This window comes from Heterodontus francisci, chromosome 13, assembly GCF_036365525.1.
Source record: "Heterodontus francisci isolate sHetFra1 chromosome 13, sHetFra1.hap1, whole genome shotgun sequence".
NCBI lineage: Eukaryota > Metazoa > Chordata > Chondrichthyes > Heterodontiformes > Heterodontidae > Heterodontus > Heterodontus francisci.
In genome coordinates, this window is record NC_090383.1 from 53510105 (window position 1) to 53534093 (window position 23989).

At 42.2% G+C, this 23989-nt stretch overlaps 1 protein-coding gene across 1 annotated transcript; it reads left to right on the top strand.

Annotated features, from left to right (window-relative positions):
• The first annotated feature begins 354 nt into the window (after nt 1-354).
• LOC137376705 (probable G-protein coupled receptor 139) lies at nt 355-6617 on the top strand. The gene is made up of 2 exons (XM_068045679.1): nt 355-445; nt 5713-6617. Exons 1-2 carry the CDS (start codon nt 376-378, stop codon nt 6615-6617), a joined length of 975 nt encoding a protein of 324 aa, XP_067901780.1. The 5' UTR covers nt 355-375.
• The last annotated feature ends 17372 nt before the right edge of the window (nt 6618-23989 follow it).

Genomic DNA, 23989 nt, shown 5'->3' on the forward strand with positions numbered 1-23989 from the left:
TAGATTTGAATCGGCAGAAGTGAACATGGACAATACAACCATATGGAAATTGTAATCGAAGCTGCTCCTTAGTATGAAATCAGTCCTATAGAGCTTTCAGCTCTATTCCTGAGAGAGGTCTAACGAAGAAAAAAAAATGTCCTGGACTTTGACATTTTTTTTTATCCACCACATTATTTGCACCAGAGTCAAAGCTGCTGATGTAACTGTAATTCAATTTAGGTGAGTGTAACTAATAGCAATGATCAGGGGTATAACCGTGTCAGTGGAGACTTATCCTCTGTATAAATTAAGACCCGTTTTAATGGAACAGCTTAGAGTGCCTGCCAGAGCTGTGGGTTCCCAGACCAACAGAAGTCACTGTTTCTCACAGAAATGGAATATTCACTAATCTATCAGATAGAATGCATTTATTATCCAGTACTGGCAGCAGTTGGAGTTCCTGGTAAGCTGGTATCTTAGCTGTTAATGGTGTAAATCGGTGTTAACTATGCTGTTGTGCTTGGTATTATTTCTCACTGTGTGTTTTACACACCTGCCTGTTCTGTCCCTGCAGTAGATTGATAGAATCTCCTTATTTTCTGCTTTCAGTCATGTAGGATCTGCATTAAATCTGTAATGATTTTTGTTTATCCAAAAATGGTATTGCTACTGGATTAGTCTATGTACTGAATTGATTGGAATTTGGTGTCTGTGCTAAGTGCATGAATCAGTCAGGAGCTGTTAACAGTTTCATGTTGTGGAACTAACCTGTCGTGGAATATTTTATGAATATATTTTCAGTGCTTGATCATGAGACAGCTCACGGAGTCAGTGTTACAAGGAGGCAGCACTATGTCCTCCCTCCCCAGTAACATGGCTCTGTTTAACTGGGATTTCATTGTTTTTTTATTCGTTCATGGGATGTGGGCATTGCTGGCTATGCCAGCATTTATTGCGTATTCCTAATTGCCCTTGAGAAGGTGGTGGTGAGCTTCCTTCTTGAAATACTGCAGTCCTTGAGGTGTATGTATACGAATGATGCTATTAGGAAGGGAGTGTCAGGATTTTGATACAGCAACAGTGAAGGAATGGGTGATATCGTTCCAAGTCAGGATGGTGTGTGGCTTGGATAGTAAATTGCTGGTAGTGGTGTACCCGTGCATCTGCTGCCCTTGTCCTTCTGGGTGTTAGAGTTTGCAGGTTTTGATGGGGTGCCAATCAAGTGGTCTGCTTTGTTCTGGATGGTGTCGAGCTTCTTGAGTCTTGTTGGAGCTGCATTCATCCACGCAAGTGAATTCCTCGCCGCAGAATTCCCAGCCTCTGACCTGCATTTGTAACCACAGTATTTATGTGGCTGGTCCAGGTCAGATTCTGGTCAATGGCAACCCCCAGGATATTGATAGTGGGGGATTCAGAGATGTTAATGCCATTGAAAATCAAGGGGAGATGGTTAGATTCTTTCTTGTTTGAGATGGTCATTGCCTGGTACCTGTGTGGCGTGAATGTTACTTGCTACTTATCAGTCCAAGCCTGGATGTTGTCCAGGTCTTGCTACATCTGGACACAGACTGCTTCAGTATCTGAGCCGTCGCGAATGGTACAGAACATTGTGCAATCATCAGCGAACATCCCCACTTCTAACCTTGTGATGGAGGGAATGCCATTGATGAAGCAGCTGAAGATGGTTGGCCTAGGACACTATCCTGAGGAACTCCTACAGTGATATCTAGGGACTGAGATGATTGTCCTCCAACAACCATAACCATCTTCCTTTATGCTATGTGTGACTCCAACCAGTGGAAAGTTTTCCCCCTGATTCCTATTGACTCTAGTATTGGTAGGGCTACTTGATGTCATATTCCGTCAAATGCTGCCTTGATGTCAAGGGGAATCGATCTCACCTCACCTCTGGAGTTCAGCTCTTCTTTCATGTTTGGACCAAGTTGGTAATGAGAACAGGAGCTGAGTGGCCCTGGCAGAACACAAACTGTGCGTCTGTGAGCAGATTATCGCTGAGCAAGTGTTGCTTGATAGCACTGTCGACAACCCCTTTCATCAATTTGCTGATGATCGAGAGTAGACTGATCAGGCAGTAATTGGCCAGGTTGAATTTGTCCTGCTTTTTGTGTACAGGACATACCTGGGCAATTTTCCACATTGCCGGATAGATGCCAGTGTTGTAGCTATACTGGGACAACTCGGCTAGGGGCACGGCAAGTTCTGGAGCACAAGTCTTCAGTACTTTTGCCAGAATATTGTTAGGACCCACAGCCTTTGCAGTGTCCAGTGCCTTCAGTCGTTTCTTGACCTCACATGGAGTGAATCGTATTGGCTGAAGACTGACATCTGTGATGCTGGGGACCTCAGGAGGAAGCCGAAATGGATCATCCATTCGGCATTTCTGGCTGAAGATGGATCCAAATTTTCAGCCTTGTCTTTTGCACTGATATGCTGGGCTCCCCCATCATTGAGGATGGTGATATTAGTGGAGCCTCCTCCTCCTGTTAGTTCTTTAATTGTCCGCCAGCATTCACGTCTGGATGTTGCTGGATTGCAGGGCTGAGATCTGATCCATTGGTTGTGGGATCGCTTAGCCCTGGCTAATCACAACTATGTGGCTTGCCAGGCCATTTCAGAGAGCATTTAAGAGTCAACCACATTGTTATGGGTCTGCAGTCATGGTTTCATGGTCACCGTTAGACTGGCTATTAATTCCAAATTTATTAATTGAATTCAAATTTCACCATCTGCCGTGGTGGGATTCGAACCCGTGTCATCAGAGCATTAGCCTAGGCCTCTGGATTACTAGTCCACTACTGGATTACTACATTACCACTATGCCACCCTAATGAATTTACTTGTTATCATTGTTATAAATATTATTTCATTCTATGTGTGTATGACACTGCTTCAAAAGTCTGGTTACTGAATTTAATTTGCTGCTTCACTGTGGATGCCTTCACTGTCACTGGATTACACTGTAAAATGGAAATGATGTGATGTTGTATCGGTTTACTTTGTATCAATTGGAATCAGAAGTCCTTCTATTTATCTGTAGATTATCAGCTGCAGCACTGATGTTGGTGTTTTATTAATTAAACAGTAGCACCATCTAACAGTGTACTTTATAATGCCAGGAGAAGGAATTTCAGTGATTGTGAGGTTTGTCTGGAAGAGGCTTTCGATTCTGTTTATTCCATGCATAATAGATGAAAGGAACCATCCTGGTGAACAGTGGAGAGTTGGGTGATCTGTAAACACATGAAACTATTCACTGAAGCTTCATCATTGAACAAACTGACTTTGAGAAGAGGATCACTGAACAGGGGGCTGGTGAACATAATTCAGACACATGATGTTAGGGTTCAATTGGATGGGGAAAGGGACATCGAGAAACAGTTTGCAGGGCATGAGTACTCCAGAGAGATAAGGAGGGCGACTGAGAGAAAGAAGGAGCGAAGGAGCAGGGAGGACGAACAGAGAGGAAGAGATAACCAAAAGGAAAGAGAGAGAGAGCCAGTGAGTGAGATTGGGAGTGAATGAAAGAAAAGGACATGTCGGAGCTGGTTGGGAGACAGAAGCAGGTGGTTTGGGAAAGTGGATAAACTGAATCAATCGATGAAGAGAGAGGATTCATTGCAGAGAGACGAGAGGCTGAGATTTTCAGGGTGTTAGAGGAAATCTAATCTATATTGTTATGGCCAGGTTAGGAGTAGACTCTCAGGCTCACCTTTCACCCCTTCCCTTGTTTGACCGCAACAGGGTTTATCCTTTTTTAGCACCGTGGTTGAGCTTTCCACCTCAGTGAACGCTTCCTCCTGTTCCTCTCACGTAATTACAAAAGAACCAATCTGACAAGTTTTCTGGAGTTTAAACAAGAAAGATGTAAGTTTATTGCACCTAACATTGTAACCCGGTTTAAAATACTAAAAATACGCCACAAATTCACGTACACATTCACACGAGAGTCATGCACACACCACTAGATTACAGAATGAAAACAAATATGGTGGTTGGATTAAAGTCCAGAATAAATGGAATTTAAATACAGTTTGTGAGTCCAATTATCCTCAGCTGAAATTGTATTTCTGAAGTCCTCGCTGGGCCATGTGCATGGTGGTGGGCTTGCTTTGCTCAGGGCTCCTGAAGGCAGAAGGTTGATTCTCATCCCCTGGTTACTGGCTGTGGTGATCTGTAGGCTTGAGGGGGTTCCCAGTCACAGCCATATCTTCTCTTGATACTTTCTGGGGCAAGAGAGAGAGAGAGCCTGCCTCGTTGATGGCTTTTCAGTTACTCCTCTCTGCTGTCTGTGTGACAAAGCTTCTAGTTTCTCCAGAGCTGTGAAGGCCCTTTGTTTTTTAATGAAGTTTTTCTGGAATCGTCTCTGAGATTCAAGGTGCTACTTGCCTCAAGATGTCCAGTCACACTTGGAGGGGGTTGGCTCTTTCAAAGTCAATGGGTGCAGATGGCCTTGACAACCATATTAAAAAAGCCATTCTTGGTAATTCAATCACTGAGAGGCAACCATTGTTCTGGCTAGGCTGGGTGAAACTTTTCATCTCCAGTTTAATCTTTTGGTGTTTCAAATGTAAACTGCAGTAGCCATCTTGGCTGCCAGTTTTTTTCAAAGTTACTTGTAGGATTTTTCCATTATAAGTCGAATATAAGGTTCCAAATGATGAAATTAATATGTCCCCTTTGGCCTATCGGGGTTTCGTGACAATATGTTGTCAGATTCGTTGATTTTTATTGTTGGTCTCACTGCCTGTGTGTTTAAACCTGTAAGGCCCTCAGTCTGTTTTGGATAAAGTTCATTTTCCTTACTTACAAACTGAATAAATAAACATAACAGGATCAGTTATTCTCTGATGTTTATTCATTATTTAAATACTGTGCTTTAAAATCTCTGTGACTGCTGAATTCAATATGGAGCGAGGCTGATTTCATGAATATATTTGCATTTAAATTTAATTGAATGCATAAAGTAAATGTATTGAATACATTTTATAACTAATGAGCAGTTTTCTAACACAATAACCACAGAAGTTACTGTTTGAATGTAATAATTGAGTCCTGTTACTAGGATCTATAGATTAGATTTACTGTAACACTCTGCTGCAGTCTCTCCCTGTGAATCTCAGCCTCTCCTCTCACTGCATTGAATCCTCTCTCCATCGATTGCTTCAGTTTATCTGCTTTCCCAAACCATCTGCTTCTGTCTCGCAAATAGCTCCTACATGTTCTTTGCCTACCTCCCTCCCAATCTCACTCACTGGCCCAGTCTCCAACTGCCTCTTCCAACCCGATCCAAAACCTTAAACTCACCCCGGCTGATCTCAGTTGTTTCCCATTTTGCACCAGCCCCTGTTGGCATCAAACCAATTGCACCTCCCCCGACCCCCAACCTTCCTGGCCGTCCTTCAGGAGCAAAATTGTGATTTAATCCATTAGGATGGCACTGTGTAAAACCCCTTCTTACTTCCCCTCACTCAGCCCTTCCAGTGGATCTGGTACTGACTTTATTCACTTTCTGTATTGATTTGCCAATTCCTTATCGATAATTGTGTTTCAAACATTTCTCTGGAGGAAAGTGCTGCCCAAGTCAATGAATCAGTTTGCACCGTTCGATGCAGCAACAAAGCTGGAAATTTCACCCAGATCCTGTCAAACTGCTGCTTTGGCTCCAGCTCTGATCAGTGATTTTTCTGCTTCCTTTTCTTTCTCTTCCAGTTAACTTGGTGGCGATTGTGATCCTGTCCCGAGGAAAGTGCGGTCTCTCCAAATGTATCACTCTCTACCTGGTGGGAATGGCAGTGGCCGATCTCCTAGTCGTTATCACTGATCTCATATTGAACTTGATTGTTTCAATTTATTTCCCAGATTCATTCCTGAAAATTACTCCTGTATGTTGTTTAATTATCTTCCTGTTTTGTGCAACCACATGCGTTTCTGTCTGGCTCACAGTCGTTTTCACCTTTGATCGGTTTGTGGCCATTTGTTGTGAGAAGCTGAAAACAAAATATTGCACTGAGAAAACGGCGGCTGTAGTTGTCGGAACAGTGAGTGCCCTGGGCTGTTTAGTGTCTGTCCCCTGGTCCTTTACACGGGAACCAGAGTACATTATTGATAATGTTCCCAGGAACTGTGTCCCTAAACCGAGCTTCTATGTTTTCCCTGCATGGGCCGCATTTGAATTGTTTTACTACATTTTAGCCCCTTGTATCCCATTCTTTCTGATTGTGCTGCTCAATGTTCTGACGGTCAGACGTATTTTAGTGACCAGTAAAGTCCGCAGGGGATTCCAGGGCCACAGCAAGGGAGAGAATCACAAGGACCCAGAGATGGAGAATCGAAAGAAATCTATTATTTTACTCTTCGCTATATCCGGCAGTTTTTTACTGCTATGGGCAACCAAGGTTGTGTATGCCATTCACCGTCGAATTACCGATATTCGCTATTATTACTCCAACACTGACCCTCGCGTTATCACAGAACGCACATCAAATATGCTGCAGGTTCTCAGTTCCTGCACCAACACGTGTATTTATGTTGTGACCCAGACTAAATTTAGACAGGAGCTGAAGAACGCACTGAAATACCCTTTCAATCTCATTGCTAAATTAATTAAATCATAGAAAGAGTTGAAGGGTTTCAAAAACAGGAACTAAATCCCACTTCATATTTCATTCCCTACAGTCCCGCAGGACAGAAAGTACATTTTATATTTGCATCACAGAGACCTGAAATGATCTTAAATATGTTTCTGAGATTATATTTTAGTGATAATCTGACCTATTGAGACGGGACATGCTCTGCAGACGATTCATGATTTTTTTCTCAAAAAGGCGTCACTAAAAAGCTCAGCTGGACCCAGAGCGAGAATGGACAAAGCTGTTCATTACAGCGGCTGCTCTGGTCCTGATCAGAATGGGGGAATCTCCACATCAACGGAGAGAAGGATTCAGAGACAGACAGACAGATAGTCGGCATGCTGGATATCCACAAAGCCCAATCGAGCCCCAGATATTAATGTCTGTCCCTCTGTTTCTCTCTCTCGGTCTCTCTTGATGAGTGTCTATTGTCTATCTCTTTCTGTCTCATTCCATGCCTATCAAAACTTTATTTCTCTCTTCTGCAGTATATCTGCTCTTCTCTCTCTCCATCTCTGTCCATTTGTCTCTCTCCCCCCTTTTTCCTCTATGTCTCCATCTCTGTCCCTCTGTATTTCTCGCCATCTCTGTCCCTTATATCTCTCTCTTCTCGATCCCTCTGTCTCTCTTGCCTGATCTATACCTCTGTCTCTCCTTCCAGATCTGTCCATCTGTCTCGCCATCTCTCTCCTTATCTGTCCCTGTCACTTTCTCTCTCTCATAATCAGTACCACTCTGTGTCAATCTTTTCCCATTTGTCTGTATTCCTCTCCATTCCTGTCCCTCTTTCTCTCTCCATCTCTGTCCCTCTTCCTGTCTGTGTCAATCTCTGTCCCTCTGCCTTTTATCTGTCTCCATCTCTTCCACTCTGTTCCTCTATCTCGCTGTCTCCATCACCGTCTTTCTCTCTCTGTCCCCCCAACCCCGCCCATCCAGGTGGGCCTACCTCCCTCGTCATGTCTGCCTATCTCTCTCTCTCTCCATGTCTGTCTCTCTCCATGTCTATCTGTCTCTCTCCCTCCATGACTATCCCTTCATCTGTCACCTCTTTGTTTCACTCTCCTTGACTGCTTTTCTTTCCCTCTTTATCTCCGTCTGTATATCACTTTCTCCATGTCTCTCTCTCTCTCTCCCCCCCATAGTTGTCTCTCCCTACACATATTGAAATGCCGCTATCTCCATGTCAATCTGTCTCTCTCCCTATCCATCTCTATCTCTATCTCTATCTCAATCTCTGTCTCAATCTCTGTCTCCATGGCTGTCCCTTTCTTTCTCTCCCTCTTGGCAGAGATGTGGGTTCCAGTAGGTAATATTTAAAACCCAAGTGCACAGAGAATTGGGAGAGAGAGAGATAGCACTGGAGTAGAAATATAGTGAAGTATTAAATGGGATCAGAGTAAGAGGGAATGTAATAAGGTCTAAATTGGGTATACTGTGCTTGTGAGTGATTGCGTGGAGCGTGGCAAATAAGGTTGATGAGCTATAGGTGCAGATTGCCATATGGAAATATGATGTTCTGAGGAGAATGGAGACCTAGCTCAAAAATGGCTGGACTGTACCTGATATTCCTGGATACAAGGGGTTCAGGAAAGATAGGAGAGGTAGCTGGATTAATTATGGAGCACATTTGCAGTGCTGGAGAGAGAGGAAGTCCTAGATGGTTCACGGACAGAATCTGTTTCGGTAGGGCCAAGGAGAGGTGGTAGTGTAGTGGTAATACCACTGAAGCCCTAATCCAGAGGCCCAGTCTAATGTTTGAGGGACATGGGTTCAAATCCCACCATGGCAGCAAGTGGAATTTAAATTTGGTTAATTAAAAATTTGAAATTGAAAGCTTGTTTCAGTAATGGTGCCATAAAAAAGCGTCTGGTTCACAAATGCCCTTTAGAGAAACATATCTGCTGTCCTTACCTGATCTGACCTACATCCAGACCCACAGCAATGTGGTTGATTCTTAAGTGCCCTCTGAAATGGCCAAGCAAGCCATTCAATTCTCAAGGGGAATTGAGGATTGTCAACAAATGCTGGCCTTGCCAGCGATGCTCACATCTCATAAAAGAATTTTAAAAAACAGTAGAGGTACCATTACATAGCTGTAGGTTTTCTGTAGGCCACCAACAAGTGGGGAAGATGCAGATGAACAAATTTGTAAGGATTGCAATGGGCTGCCTTTAAAGAGGAGATAGTTCGGGTGCAGTTGAGGTACATTAAATGAGGAGAAAATAAAGGGCAAAAAGATCCAGAGCGCCCTGGATGATGAAAGATATAGAGAGTAAGATCAAACAGAAAAAGGGTGCATATGACAGATGTCAGGTTGACAATACAATTGAGAACCAGGCTAAATATAGAAGGTTCAGAGGGGAAGTGGAAAAAGTAAAAAATGAAGCAGAGAGTATGACAAGAGACTGGCAGCTAACATAAAGAGAACGTAAAAGCTTTCTAGAGGCATACAAATAATAAAAGAGTGGTAAAATGAGGAATGGGGCCGATTAGGGACCGAACATGGGATCAAAGCACGAAGGCTTGGCTGAGATACTAAATTAGCATTTGCTGTTACCGAGGAAGTAGATGCTACACAAGTTATAGTGAAAGAGGAGATAGTTGAGACACGGAATGTGCTAAAAATTGGTGAAGGTGGCTGTACTTAAAGTTGATAAGTCTCCAGGAAGATTCGTCCAAGAAATACTGAGTGAAGTAAGAGTAGAAATTGTAAAGACACTGTGTTTTGCTAGTGCTATTAGAATCATAGAATCATAGAAAGTTTAAGGCACAGAAAGAGGCCACTTGGCCCATCGTGTCTGTGCCGACTGAAAAACGATCCACCTATTCTACTCCCACCATCCAGAATTTGGTCCGTAGTCCCACAGCTTACGGCACTTGAGGTGCATATCCAGACTCCTTTTGAATGGGTTGAGGGTCTCTGCCTCAACTACCCTTTCTGGCAGTGAGTTCCAGACCATCACCACCCTCTGGGTGAAAAAAGCTTTCCTCATCTCCCCTCTAATTTTTCTACCAATCACTTTAAATCTATGCCGTCTCGTCACTGACCTCTCTGCTAAAGTGAATAGACCATACAGATCCACTCTATCCAGCCCTGTCAAAATTTTGTACGTTTCAATCAGATCTCCACTCAGCCTTCTCTGTTCCAAGGAGAACAACCCCAGCCTATCCAATCTTTCCTCATAGCTATTGGGGTGGGTTTACTCTAGTTTGGCTGGGGGATGGGGACCTGAGGATAGACTCAGTTGGGACAAAATCAGAAATGAAAGTGGAAGGCAGAAAATTAGTGGATGCGTCTGGAAGGCAGAGGAAACAAAGGTTAGAAAATTTTAAAAAACAGTTTCACAGTGCTCAAGGGTATCGACTTGAATGTAAAGAGTATGGCAAATAAAACAGATGAGCTGAGGGCACAGATAAACACATGGCAGTATGATATCATAGCTATTACAGAAACATGGCTTAAGGAGGGACAGGAATGGCAGCTCAACGTCCCTGGTTACAGGGTTTTCAGATGCGATAGAGAGAGGGCTTAGGGAGGAAGGGGAGTGGCAATTTTGGTCAAAGAAAGAATTACAGCTGTGAGGAGGGCTGCTATGTTGGAAGGTTCATCAAATAAGGCCATATCAATTGAGCTAAGAAACAAAAAAAGGAGAAATCACACTGCTAGGAGTGTACTATTTACTCCCAAACAGTCAGAGGGAGATAGAAGAGCAGATATGTAGGCAAATCTCTGAGAAGTGCAATAAAAATAGGGCTGCAATAGTAGGGGATTTTAACTACCCCAATATTAATGGGGATAGTTTTAGTGTGAAAGGAATTGAGGGAGCAGAATTCTTGAGGTGCATTTTGGAGAATCTTTTTGGCCAGTATGTAACAAGTCCAACAAGAGAGGACAGGAGAGTTCCGAAGAAGGGTCACTGACCCGAAACGTTAACTCTGCTTCTCTTTTCACAGATGCTGCCAGACCTGCTGAGTGGTTCCAGCATTTCTTGTTTTTAATCCAACAAGAGAGGGCGCAGTTTTAGACTTAGTTATAGGAAATAAGATGGGCAGGTGGAAGGAGTGGAGGTGGGAGAGCATTTTGGTGGTTGTGATCATAGTTCAGTCAGCTTGAACATAATTATGGAAAAGGACAAGGATAGAACAGGAGTTAGAATTCTCAATTGGGACAAGGCCAATTTTACTAAGCTGAGGAGTGATTTAGCGAAAGTGGACTGGAAACAGCAACTTGAAGATAAATCAGTGTCAGAACAGTGGGAGGCATTCAAAATGGAGATTGAAGGGGTTCAGAGTAAACATGTTTCCACAAAGAAAATGAGTGGGACGGCCAAATCTAGAGCCCCATGGATGTCAAGGAGCTTACAGGGTAAGATAAGACAGAAAGGAAAGCTTATGTCCAACACAGAGAACTCAATACTACTGAAAGCTGACAGGAGTATAGAAAGTGGAGATGTGAAATTAGAAAGGAAATTAGGAAAGTTAAGACAGGGCATGAAAGAATATTGGCAAGCAAAATCAAGGTGAACCCAAACATGATTTATCAATACATTCAGAATAAGAGGATAACTAATGAAAGAGTATGGACCATAAAAGACCAAAAAGGTAACCTATGTGTAGGGGCAGAAGATGTTTGTATTGTTCTTAATGAATAATTTGCATTTGTCTTCACAAAAGAGAGGAAAGATGCAGATATTGTAGTTAAGGAGAAGGAGTGTGAAGTATTAAATATGATAAACATAGGGGGAGAGGGAGTATTAATGGGATTAGCATCCTTGAAAGTTGATAAATCACCAAGGCCAGATGAAATGTACCCCAGGCTGTTAAAAGAAGCCAGAGAAGAAATAGTGGAAGGACTGACCATCATTTTCCATTCCTCACTGGATACAGGTATGGTGCCAGAGGATTGGAGGACTGCTCTGTTTTGAAACTCTCTGTTTCAAAAGGGAGCGAGGGAGAGACTGACCAGTCAGTCCAACCTCAGTAGTGAGAAAATTATTGGAATCAATTCTGAGAGACAGGATAAACTGTCACTTAGAGGGGCACAGATTAATCGAGGATGGTCAGCATGGTTTTGTTAAGGGACGATCTTGTCTGACTAACTTGATTGAATTTTTTAAAGAAGTAACAAGGAAGATTGATAACAGTAATGCAGTTGATGTAGTCTACATGGATTTTAGCAAGGCTTTTGACAAGATCCCACATGGCAGACTGATTAAAAAATAAATCCCATGGGATCCATGGAAATGTAGCAAGATGGATACAAAACTGGCCTAGTGGCAGGAAACAAAGGGTAATTGTTGATGGGTGTTTTTGCGACTGGAGGGCTTTTTCCAGTTGCATTCTGCAGGGCTAAGTACTGGGTCCCCTGCTTTTGTCGTATAGATTAACAATTTGGATGTAAATGTAGGGGCATGATCAAGAAGTTTGCAGACGACACAAAGATTGGCCATGTGAATGATAGCAAGGAGGATAGCTGTAGGCTGCAGGAAGATATCGATGGACCAATCAGGTGGGCAGAAAAGTGGCAAATGGAATTCAACCACGAGAAGTGTGAGGTGATGCATTTGTGGAGGTCAAACAAGGCAAAGAAATACACGATTAAGGGGAGAATACTGAAGGGTGTAGAGGAAGTGAATGACCTCGGAGTGAATGTTTACAGATCCCTGAAGGTAGCAGGACAGGTCGATAAGGTGGTTCCGAAAGCATATGGAATCTTTACATTTATTAGCCGAGATATAGAATATAAGAGCAGGGAGGTTATGCTGGAACTGTATAAATCGTTGGTTAGGGCACAACTTGAGTACTGTGTGCAGTTCTGGTCACCTCATTGCTGAATGGATATAATTGCACTAGAGAGGAACAGAGGAGATTTACAAGGATGTTGCTGGCACTGGAAAAATGCATCAATGAGGAAAGATTGAAGAGGCTGGGGTTGTTCTCCTTGGAACAGAGACGGCTGAGGGGAGAATTGATTGAAACGTACAAAATTGTGAGGGGCCTGGATAGAGTGGATGTGAAGGGCCTATTTAACTTAGCAGAGACATCAGTGACCAGGGGGCATAGATTTAAAGTGATTGGTAGAAAGATTAGAGGAGAGATGAGGAAAAATATTTTCACTCAGAGGGTGGTGCAGGTCTGGAACTCACTGCCTGAAAGGGTTCTAGAGGCAGAAATACATAACTCGTTTAAAAGGCATCTGGATATGCACATCAAGTTCTGTAACCTGCAAGTCTACAGACCAAATGCTGGAAGATGAGATTAAGCTGGGTGGCTTGTTTTTCAGCCGGCACAGACACGATGAGCCAAGTGGCTTCTTTCTGTGTCATAAACTTTCTATGATTCTACCATAATATTCCAATCTTTCTTAGATACAGCGGTGGTGCCAGAGGACTGGAAAATTGCAAATGTTATACCTGTGTTCAGAAAAGGGTGTAAGGATAAACCGACCAACTGCAGACCAGTCAGTTTATCCTATGTGGTGGGAATGCTTTCAAAAATGATAATTAGGGACACAATTAATAGTCAATTGGACAAATGTAGATTAATTAAGGAGAGCCTGCATGGATTTGTTAAGGGCAAATTGTGAATAGCTAACATGCTTAAGCTTTTTCTGATGAGGTAACAGAGATGTTTGATGAAGGTAACTCGATTAATCTGGTACACATTTCATTGTGGCATTTGATAAATTGCTACATGACAGGCTTGCCAACAAAGTTGGAACCCATGTAATAAAAGGAACAGGAGCAGCAAAGATACAAAATTGACTGAGTGACAGGAAACAGAGTATTTGTGAAAGGTTGTTTTTAGGACTGAAGGAAACTATATAGTGGTATTCGCCAGGTGTTGTTATTTGGACCACTGTTTTTCTTCATATATATTAATGTCCTAGACTTGGGTGTACAGGGCACAATTTCAAACCTTGCGGGTGAGACAAAATGTGGAAGTAGTGTGAACTCTTTGGAGGAAAATGATAAATTTAAGGTGAATAGTTGGACAAGTGGCAGGTGAAATTTAATGCAGCAAAGTGTGAGGTGATTCATTTCAGTAGAAAAAGCGAGGAGAGGCAATATAACATGAAGAGTACAATTCTAAAGATGGTGCAGGAGCAGATGAACCAGGGATATATGTGCGCAGATTATTAAAAGCTGCAGGGGAGGATGAGAAAGTGATTAATAAAGACTGTGGAATCCTGGGCTTTATAAGTAGAGGCATAGAGTACAAAAACAAGGAACTTATGATAAACATATATAAAACACTGGTTTGACTTCAACTAGAATATTATGTAAAATTCTGGACCTTCCTTTCAGAAGGAATGTTAAGGCATTAGAGAGGGTGCAGAAAAGATTTAGGAGAAAGGCTCCAAGGGTGAGGAATTCAGTTACAGGGATAGGTTGGAGAAGCTGGGCCTCTTCTCCTTGGAAAAGAGACGATTAAGAGGAGATTTGATAGAGGTGTTCAAAAGCATGAAGGGTCTGGACAGAGTAGATAGGGAAAAACTGTTCCCATTGGCCGAAGGATCCAAACCCAGATGACACCGATTTAAGGTGATTTGTCAAAAAAAATTGCAACATGGGGAATTTTTTTTTCATACAGCAAGTGGTTAGGATCTGGAATGCATGCATGAGAGCGTGGTGGTGGCAGATGCTTGGGGAATCTCCTCTCATAAATTGTGTACTCAGACAAGCCTATAGAGTCTGATTTAACCTAATCATCACCACACTATTATTTGAACGTCCCAAATACAGACTATGTCACTAATCCATCTGCTCACCCAGGTCAGATTCTCAAGATCTCTGACTTCCCATGCTCGGACTCCTATCAGCTGGTAAACATCCCAATGCCAAGAAAAATATGGAGGCTGTGGTATCCGGCAACATTGTCTCCGCTCTACATACATCTTGGCCTCTGATGATCTATTAATATTTTTACCTTGTAGTTCTCATGCAGCAGGCTGTGCATTTGTGCACTCTGCTAGATTTCTACTGAAGTTTACCTTCCTACGATTTGGTCCCTTACAAAACCTTTTTTTATTCTTTCATGGGATGTGGGTGTCACTGGCAATGCCAGCATTTGTTGCCCATCCCTTGACAACTGAGTGGCTTGGTAGGCCCTTTAAAAGGGCAGTTAAAAGTCAACAACATTGCTGTGGGTCTGGAGGTGCATGTATTCCAGACCAGGTTAAGACCGTTTCCTTCCCTAACCGACACTAGTGAACCAGTTGGATTTCTTTATAGGAATTGATGATAATTTCATGGCACCATTACAGAGACTAGTTTTCAATTCCAGATTTCTTATTAATGAATTGAAATTAAATTCCACCAGCTGCCATGATGAGATTTGAACCTATGTCCTGAGGGCATTAGCTTGGTTCAGTAACATTACCACTCTGCCACTATCTCCCCCTAATACTTGGAGTTAAAACACTTGATTAGTGAAGGCCCAAACCACAATTCCCCATTATATCACCTCACACCTGTCTTTACACAGAGCATAACACCAGCAGGGTTAAAAATGTAGTTCAATATAAGCATGATCATATCACAACAAGTGAAAACTCTAATTTACAATCGGTCAGTCATAGTATTTAAATTATTTTTCATTATATGGGAAGAAAACCCAACGTCGGGATTTCCCAGGATTTTTTTGTCCATTCCTTCAACGGGGAGGAGCACGCTTCAACTCCTAACTCAATTTCACTGTTATTTTACAGTTCTGTTCTAGCCCGCACGGGGTAACATCTACTCAGTCTTTTCTTCTCCTTCTGCAGGAGGTCCGCTAATTCAAAATTATTGGCACTTCGATTAAGTACATGAATTTCAAGCAACAGATAATGATAAAAACTACAGAAATTATAATGCATTGTACAGAAACTACAGTTTACTGTATCATCAATAAATCATGAACTTAAAGGATTCCCCAGATCTCCCTTTACCTGAACCAATCTTGTGGACAGCCCCGACTATGTATTTTTCTTCCTAGCCGTCAACTGTCCCAATCCAGATCTTGTAGCCTTTTACATTAATTTCTCACTCTCTGACAAGTATCACTGTGTTAAATTCTATCTTGATTATTTTTAAAGTCAGTTTCTGTATGGTGTATGTTCACCATGGTTCTTTGGTGATTTAAGAAAAAAAGTCCCAATTGACTGGACACATGAACCATTTCATGCTGTGCTGTTTGTCAAGTATCTGAGCATGTCTGAGGCCCATTCTCCAGTGTGAATTCACCATGCATTTCAGCATGCTAGTTGCTTCACATGTGGCAGATAACATCTGCACACTTATACCAGTGTCCAATGCCATGCCACTGCGTTTTTGATCTTTATAAATAACTTAGATATTGGCAGGCAGCCATAAAGGTGGGGCTAAAGTGTGGCGAGTCAAAGAGACTTAGCAGTTGGCAGGAAAAAAGACAGAAGCACAAGGGGAGAGCCAACTGTGTAACAGCCCCGACAAACAAATTTTTCTGCAGCACCTGTGCAAGAGCCTGTCACTCCAGAATTGGCCTTTATAGCCACTCCAGGTGCTGCTCCACACATCACTGACCACCTCCAGGCGCTTACCCATTGTCTCTCGAGATAAGGAGGCCAAAGAAAGAAGAAAAGGATATTGGAATACAGAGTAACTTTTCTAACATTGCCAATGATACCAAACTTGGATGTGTGGTTGACAGTGAGGATGATACCAATCGAATTCAAGAGAATATAGATAGTTTAGCAGGATAGACAGCCGGGTCTCAGATGGAATCTAATACAGAGAAGTGTGAGGTGATGTATTTGGAAGATGATGAGGAGAGACAATATAAACATAATGGCATAGTTCTAAAGAGTGTGCAGGAACACAGAGACCCGAGAGTTCACTTGCATAAATATTTGAAGGGGGCGGGACATACTGAGCGATTAGTTAGCAAAGCATATGTGATCTTGGGCTTCATAAATAGGGATATTGAGTACAAAAGCAGAGACGGCATAATGCTCTGGTTAGAACACAAATTGAGCTTCATGTCCAGTTCTGGTCACCACATTTCAGGAAGATGTGAGGATTCTTGAGAAGGTGCAGAGGAGATTTACCAGAATAGTTCTTGGGATGAGGGATTTTAGCTACAATTTAGGTTGGAGAAGCTGGGGTTGTTCTCTTTGGAGCAAAAGAGATTGAGGAGATATTTGGTGCAGTGTACAAGATTATGACAGGATAAGATATCTTAAACAAAGAAAAGTTGTTCCATTAGCTGATGGTACAAGGGCCAGGGGAAACAGACTTATGGTTTTGGACAAAGGTTGCAGGGGGATGTGTGGAAGAACTTTTTTATGCGGCAAGTGATAAAGCTCTAGATCTTGCTTCCTACAAGGGTGGTGGACGCAAAGGTGAGAAATCATTTCAAAAGGAAATTGGATGGGCACTTGAGGGAAATAAACTTGCAGGGCTACAAGGATAGAGCAGGTGAATGATACCAATTGGATTGCTCTACAGAGAGCCGGCATGGACTCGGCCTGAAGGGACACTTTCTGTGCCACATGACCCTATGACTCTATGATTGGCCATCTGATACAAGAAAAATTCTTGGGCTTTCTGGTAATCTGATCAAAAGATCAAGGCAGTGTCTATTTGAAGATCTTTGCCTATCTCCCCATGCAAGGTCCCGTTGATTTGGGTATTGGCCAGACTATCAAGTGTGGTTTTCTTAATAAGTTCATTAGCAAGGATACAAATATCTCAAGAGAAAGCTAGCAATTTACTAGTTTCATCTACATTGTCCAGAATTTCAAGAGAATGTACATGGATACCAGATTGATATATTCCATTGAACTGTGCACTGGGGATTTTTCAATTTCCATTTGATGTTGTGTCTTTTCCTGTCTGTGACTGTCATCCTCAATCACTTCCTTGCATTCAATTTTACACATCCCGTTAGTTACCATTCTATCTCATTTATGTACCCTTTGCCCTTCAACCCCTTCCCAACATCCCCTCAGCCAATACAAAGTTTTTTCCCACTCCCCCACTCTCGCCCTGATAATTTTGCTCCTCCCCCTCCCGCCCCAGTGGTGTCACGCCTCAGAACTCCGAACTGAGTTCCAAAGGTGTGCGAGTTCCGGCCAAATCGGCGTGGGATGGCTGCCGAGGCAAGGAAAATTAATTTTCATGTGTTTAACTTAATTTTAATACTGCACAAAGGCCTCGCCACCAAGCGATGGGGGTGGGGGACGCTGCACCAAGGCCTCGCTGCCACCGGTAAAATGCGGTGGGGCCTTCTCAATGTCGGGGGTCGTGGCAGGCCTTTCCCTGAAAAATTTTCCAGGGGCCCTCGCCACAATCCCCGACGTCGGAGAGCTCATAAAATTCAGCCCTGGATGTCAAATTTAATGCTGTTTTCTCCCAAATTGTTCACGATTTCATACAAACCTTCCCAGTTCACCTTCCAGACAACCCCTTTAAAACAACAGTTCTAGCATCACTGTAGGACAGTAAAGGAAATTGTAAATGAATTTACGGCAGAAGCTTGACCAATTTAACCAGTATCCACTGCGAGATTGAATTGTGTTATGGGCAGAAAGCTTGTTCTCTGCCTGTTTAATAACAAACCTGTTGAACTTGTTGAGCTGTGAAACCAGACAAAGCTATCAGGAAGAAACATAGATATTGCATACTCAGAGAGATTGGTATAAGGCAGACATTGGAGAGTATAAAAAATTAGATATGTGTCTAATATTCTGCTGATCACTTCTGCAAACATTGTTATCTGGAAGGTCGACTAAAAGGGGCTTCACATGATGGAAATTTACTGAAAGCAAGCTAAAGAAAGATGGACAACATCATGGTGCGTTCCAACTCCATGGTGTAAACAAAGAGCTCAGCACACGATTGGACATTGTGTCCTAAAGAGAAGATTCATAGGACAGTATGACCCTGTCATTATATCAACCCAGGTCCATCCCCTGAGAAAGGAATACAAAAGATTTGAAACATCAGGTACCAATATTTCAGTCAACAGAAATAATCCTGATAGTGTCAGAAGGTGGTCTGTAACCAATAGGAGTTAGAGACACAGGGTGATTGTATGGCTATTTACCAGTAACAAAATTGAGCATTCTAATGCTAGATATTGTTGAAGTATTTATTTTCTGGGAATAGAGTAACAAAGCAATTTTTAAATCATTTTCTTTTCTCTTCTTTCTCAACCCATTAAATCTGTCACCATTTTCTGTAGTCATTTTAAATCTGTGTCCATTTTAAATCTGTATTGTGGCTACAAATAAATAAACCCCATAAATTATAACAAACTTTGTGTTCTGTATTTATTGAGTAAATCTACCATTAGATCTTACTGTAAGCAGCCATTTTTCAATTTTATTTTTAACTCTCCAACAGCGAAGGCAACAGAGAGGCAGTATACAAAATGTTCAGCCAGTTCAACACAAAACATTCCCTCCCAACTTAAAACAACAACTTATACATTAAATGTAACATTTCCCAGAATACAATAACAATACCTGAAATTTAACAGGTTGGTTGCATGCTCATTGTTACTGTAATCATAACTAATTTTTTTATGACCAATGTTTCCAGTGTAATTTGCATGTCAATAATGTTTTCCTGAACATCAGTATGTCTTTAACAAAAATATCATTATTTAACAGAAGTAATGAAAAGAAAAACTTATTTCTTCTTCCTTCCTACACAATTTCAATTCACCTGTCTGGCTCTTTCTCTTTCTGTCTTGGTATCTTCTTCCATTTCCATTAGTTTGACTCTGCTTTCTCAACATCTCAGATTGCTTCAACCCTCAACTTTTACCAACTCCACTTAATGGTTGGGACTGTGAAATTGATTGCTTAGTCTTAATCAAAGACTCGGAATCAATTTGCTCCGTCAGTGGGTTCTGTGATACCAGCAAAGTTTCAGTTACTTTTTGACTTTCACTTTCATTCTGACTTTCATTTGGGGCTGTGGGAATTTGTACAATAGGAGGTTTCTCACGATCACCCTTTGTCAGATTTCCTCTTTCAAGCAAATGATGCACATTACACTGGTGGAATCTCTCCCCAATCATCACTAGATATGTAAATGCACCTAGTCGTTTTACCACAACTTCACACAAACCTTGGCGGTGTTTCACCATGACCTTCTCATCAGCATTGAAGTCTCTAAGCTCCATGTCTCAAGTATTATGAGGCATCTTCACTCTGTCTTGCTTTTCTCTTACTTTGCTATTAACGTCAGCTTTAAACAAACTAAACCTTGTCCTAGGAGCATGTTTAAACACAAACTCACAAGGTGAGCAACCTGTTGTAAAGACTGTGGGATTATTCTGTAAGAGAATGGAAAATTTTCCGGCCTGTGCCAAAGGGAGACATGGAAATTGCTTCCTGCTTGTTATCTAGCAAATATTTCTGCAAAGACCTCCTCACACTTGCACACTTCTTTCTGCAGCACCATTCGATGCTGGGAGATATGCTGGTAATAGAGAACGTTTCACTCCATTCTTGCTTGGAAATATCTCCAGTTTTTCTGAAGTAAACTGTGAACCATTATCTGATACCAACACCTCTGGTAGCCTATAAATTGCAAACCAACCTCTCAAAACTTCAGTAGTTTTGGCACTTGTGGTATTGGGCATAGACACAACATTTGTCCACTTGCAAAAAACTATTGACCGAAACAAAATACTCTTTACCTTCCACTTCAAATAAATCAACACGTACTTGTTCACAAGGTTTCCTTGTGTTTGACAATGTAATGAAAGGAACATTGGTTGGATCATTTCTCATTTAGAGACACACTTCACAACTTTTCACCAACTCTTCAATATCTCTATCTATCTTTGGATGCCAACAACAGCTTTCTGCTACTGCATTCATACAGACTATCCCTGTATGCTCTTGATGAAGCTCCTCTAACACTATAGCCAGAATGTTTCATTGGGCAGGGGGCCCCGTCCACCAGCCGAAAAGTCGATGGTGAGCCTGCTCCGCCAGGCCTGGGGAGCCAGACTGGAATTTTTTGCTCCCCAGGCCTTGAATTGGTCTTGGGTGGGACTGCCACCTCCTTGAGGCAGGTGGCAGTCCCACCTAATGGAGCTGTCTGCCAATCAGCGGGCCAGCAGCTTTTAGTCCCAGCAGGCCATTTGGAGTGGTGGCTGCTGCTGGAACTAACACCAGCCATCAGAAGAAAAGAAAAGATGAAGGATGGCCCGGAACAAAGGTAAGTTTTATGGGCCTTGCTGGGCAGTTGGGTCCCTGTGAGGCAAGGGTGGTCGGTTACGTGGGCGTTGTGAGTTGGGGGCAGTTGGGGCATGGGGAGCGGCCCACCATGTGGCACAGGGTGCCCCCTCACACCAAACCCACAAGAAGGCCGCTAGCTTTTTGAGACCTCAGCTGCCCACTAGCCAAGCGCAAAATACCCGCGGTGGCAGGTGGAGGCCCTTAGGTACCAGTTAATTGGTCACTTGAGGGCCTTGATAGGCCTGGCATGGGCAAGCCATTTATCGTTGCTGCCGCCCCATGTAACATTGCAGCGGGGGTGAGAGGGGGTGAAGAATTGCCCTCGCCCCCCATCTCCCACTCAATTTCACATCACCCACCTCCCTGCCACCAGCCCATTCATTTGAGGGGCAGAAAATTCTGGCCTATCTCTCTAAACTTTGTGGAATAATGACATTTAACCCCATAGGAGACAGTTTTGATCTGCACTCAGTTCATTTCTACGTGTGAAATACTCCTGCAATTTCTCATCATCAAACCCTTTAGCCCAGGCATTCATGCAATAATTGAATACTTTACTGAGCACCACGTCGTTGTGAGTTTCTTCAGAAATTTCTCTGGTAGACACCTGCATGTCATTTGTGTATGTAAAGTAATTCACAGGTAACTCATTGGCTGAAATTGAATCAGTCTTCACTTCCTGTTATGAAAGTGCTTTCAATTTTTAAATATTTTTTGGGGATTCGTGTTTTAAAATTGTGGAAAAGATTCATTTGGAGGACTGAAGAGAGTCCATAGATGTTGGACTTGCTTTTTTAAAGGTCACTGGAACGACTTGACATTTTTGTTTAAAAACAACTCTTACTGGATGGCACATGTTGTAAGTTAAAGAAACATCAGGAACCTTAGTGATTAGGGGGAGTTGTTTACAAAGAAGTGGCATGTCAAGATTTATGGTGGTCAAGCTTGGTTTCATTTCGGATATTGTTTTGCATCAGTTGGGGTCAGCCTGCTAAGAGAGAAGACACCAGTTCATCCTTTATCAACCTCTCTAACAAACCCTGAGAATTTAGTGTGATAGCTGAAACCCCTGATGCTGCATTTCTCCTGGAATGCCTGCTAGACTAATCCTCAATGTTGTCTGAAGACAACTGCTCCAAAAAGATTTCAGTGACAGCCATCGACAAGCATTTGGGATTGTCAGAACAAGTGGACAACTGATATCATTCCATACCTTCTCCTTTTCCTTCAAGATTTGGACAAACTATTTTTTATCTTTACTGTAAAGACATCTCTGCAGAGAAAATTCCTTAATTTTTCCTTTTAGCAGTGTATGTATATTTGTGTGTGTGTGTCTGCCTGTGTGTGTTGGGCTAATTTAGAAGGGAGTTTTCATATTTCTTTCTGTGTCTTAATGCATTGCATCTTTATTGAATAAGTCTGGTGTTATAATAAATTAATAATGTTTTTGTTTATTAAGAAATCTGGTTGGCGGATTTTATTCTGAAATAAAATAGAGTATATAATTGGCAGTAATGGTAACTGGGTAAACGTGTTGTGATATGTTGTGACCCATAGTGTAGCAGAACTAGCGAAAGACAATGCATTCCTCAAGCCTCGGTCGTAACATATAATTGGGGACTCTGTGCGTGATAACCCAAAGCTGACGACGTGCATTTCTAAGTGGGGTAATAATCTCAGAGGTAGAAGGTGGGAGGGTGAATGGAAGGCAAGTATCCTGGGACAAGAAGGAATATCTGGGAACGTCCCAGGATCTCCTCCTCAGGACAGAAAGGAAGATGCTGAGGGTGGAATTGTGGTCCAAAAGCCTAAGTGTTTCCATTGCCTCAAGGTGGGACACCTTCATGCCGAATGCTGGAAGTTGCGGGTTAAATGCATGCGACTTACTGGGGTGCAGAAGGCCAATGTAGAGAATGGGGCCCTGAGCAGGAGTACAAAAGAGCAGGCTGTAGCTCTGACTGCAGCTGTAAGGCCAAGTAAAAAAACAGTTGTGAGTGCAGGGGACATGAACAAGATACCTGAGAGTTATAGGGAATTCTTGGTCAAAAGGAAAAATATCTCCTTATCCCTCAAGTGAGGCAGGTAAACCTACAGTAATAACTAGGGATACAGGAGTCACACAAACTCTTTTGCTGGGGAAAGGCATAATATTTCCACCAGAGAGTGCATTAAATGCCAAGATTTTAGTGAATGTTGTTGGCGGCAAGTATATACCCGTAACTTGTATCGGGTGCACCTGGAGTGTAACCTAATGTCTGGAACAGTAACTGTAGGAGTTGTCCATAGTTTGCCTGTAGACAGAGTTGCCCTACACCTGGCAATAATTTGGCTGGAGAGAAGGTAGTAGCTTCTCCGGTAGTTACAGGAAAATGCATCATTTACAGTGAGTTTAAAGATTCAGAACTGTTTCAGGAAAAGGTCCCAGGAACTTTTCCCTCATGTAGTGACCCAAGCAATGGCTAAACAAGTTCCATTCTCAGAGGTAAAATTGGTACCACAGACAGATAGCTGAATATCTGAAACTTTCTTTGGGGATTTGGATAATCCGAAGGAAAAGTTCAGTAAGTCTTCCCTGATCAAGGCTCAGCAAGCCAATTCAGAGTTAAATAAAGTGGCACAATCGGCTTGAACTGAAGCTGAAGCAAAGGGATAAAAGCAAAATACTGCAGATGCTCTAAATCTGAAATGAAAACAAGAAATACTGGAAATACTCAGCAGGTCTGGCAGCATCTGTGGAGCGAGAAGCAGAGTTAACATTTCAGGTCAGTGCCCCTTCATCACAACTGGCAAAAATTAGAAATTATAAAAGGTTTTAAGCAAGTAAAGTGGGGGTAGGGAAAGAGATAACAAAAGAGAAGGTGTTGATAGGACAAGGACGCAGAGAATAACTGACCAGAAAGTCATAGAGGAAAGGAAAACAGTATGTTAATGGTGTGATGAAAGACAAAGCGTTTGTACAGAAAGGGTGTTAATGGACAGAAAACTGAACAGCCAGGCCACAAGCACAAACATGAAAAAAACAGTGGGTAGGCAGAGTAGAAACAAACTAAACAAACTAAAGTAAAATAAGCACATAAAAAAGAGGAAAGAAAGAAAAAGAAAAAATAATTAAAAATAAAAATAAAAAGGAGGGCCC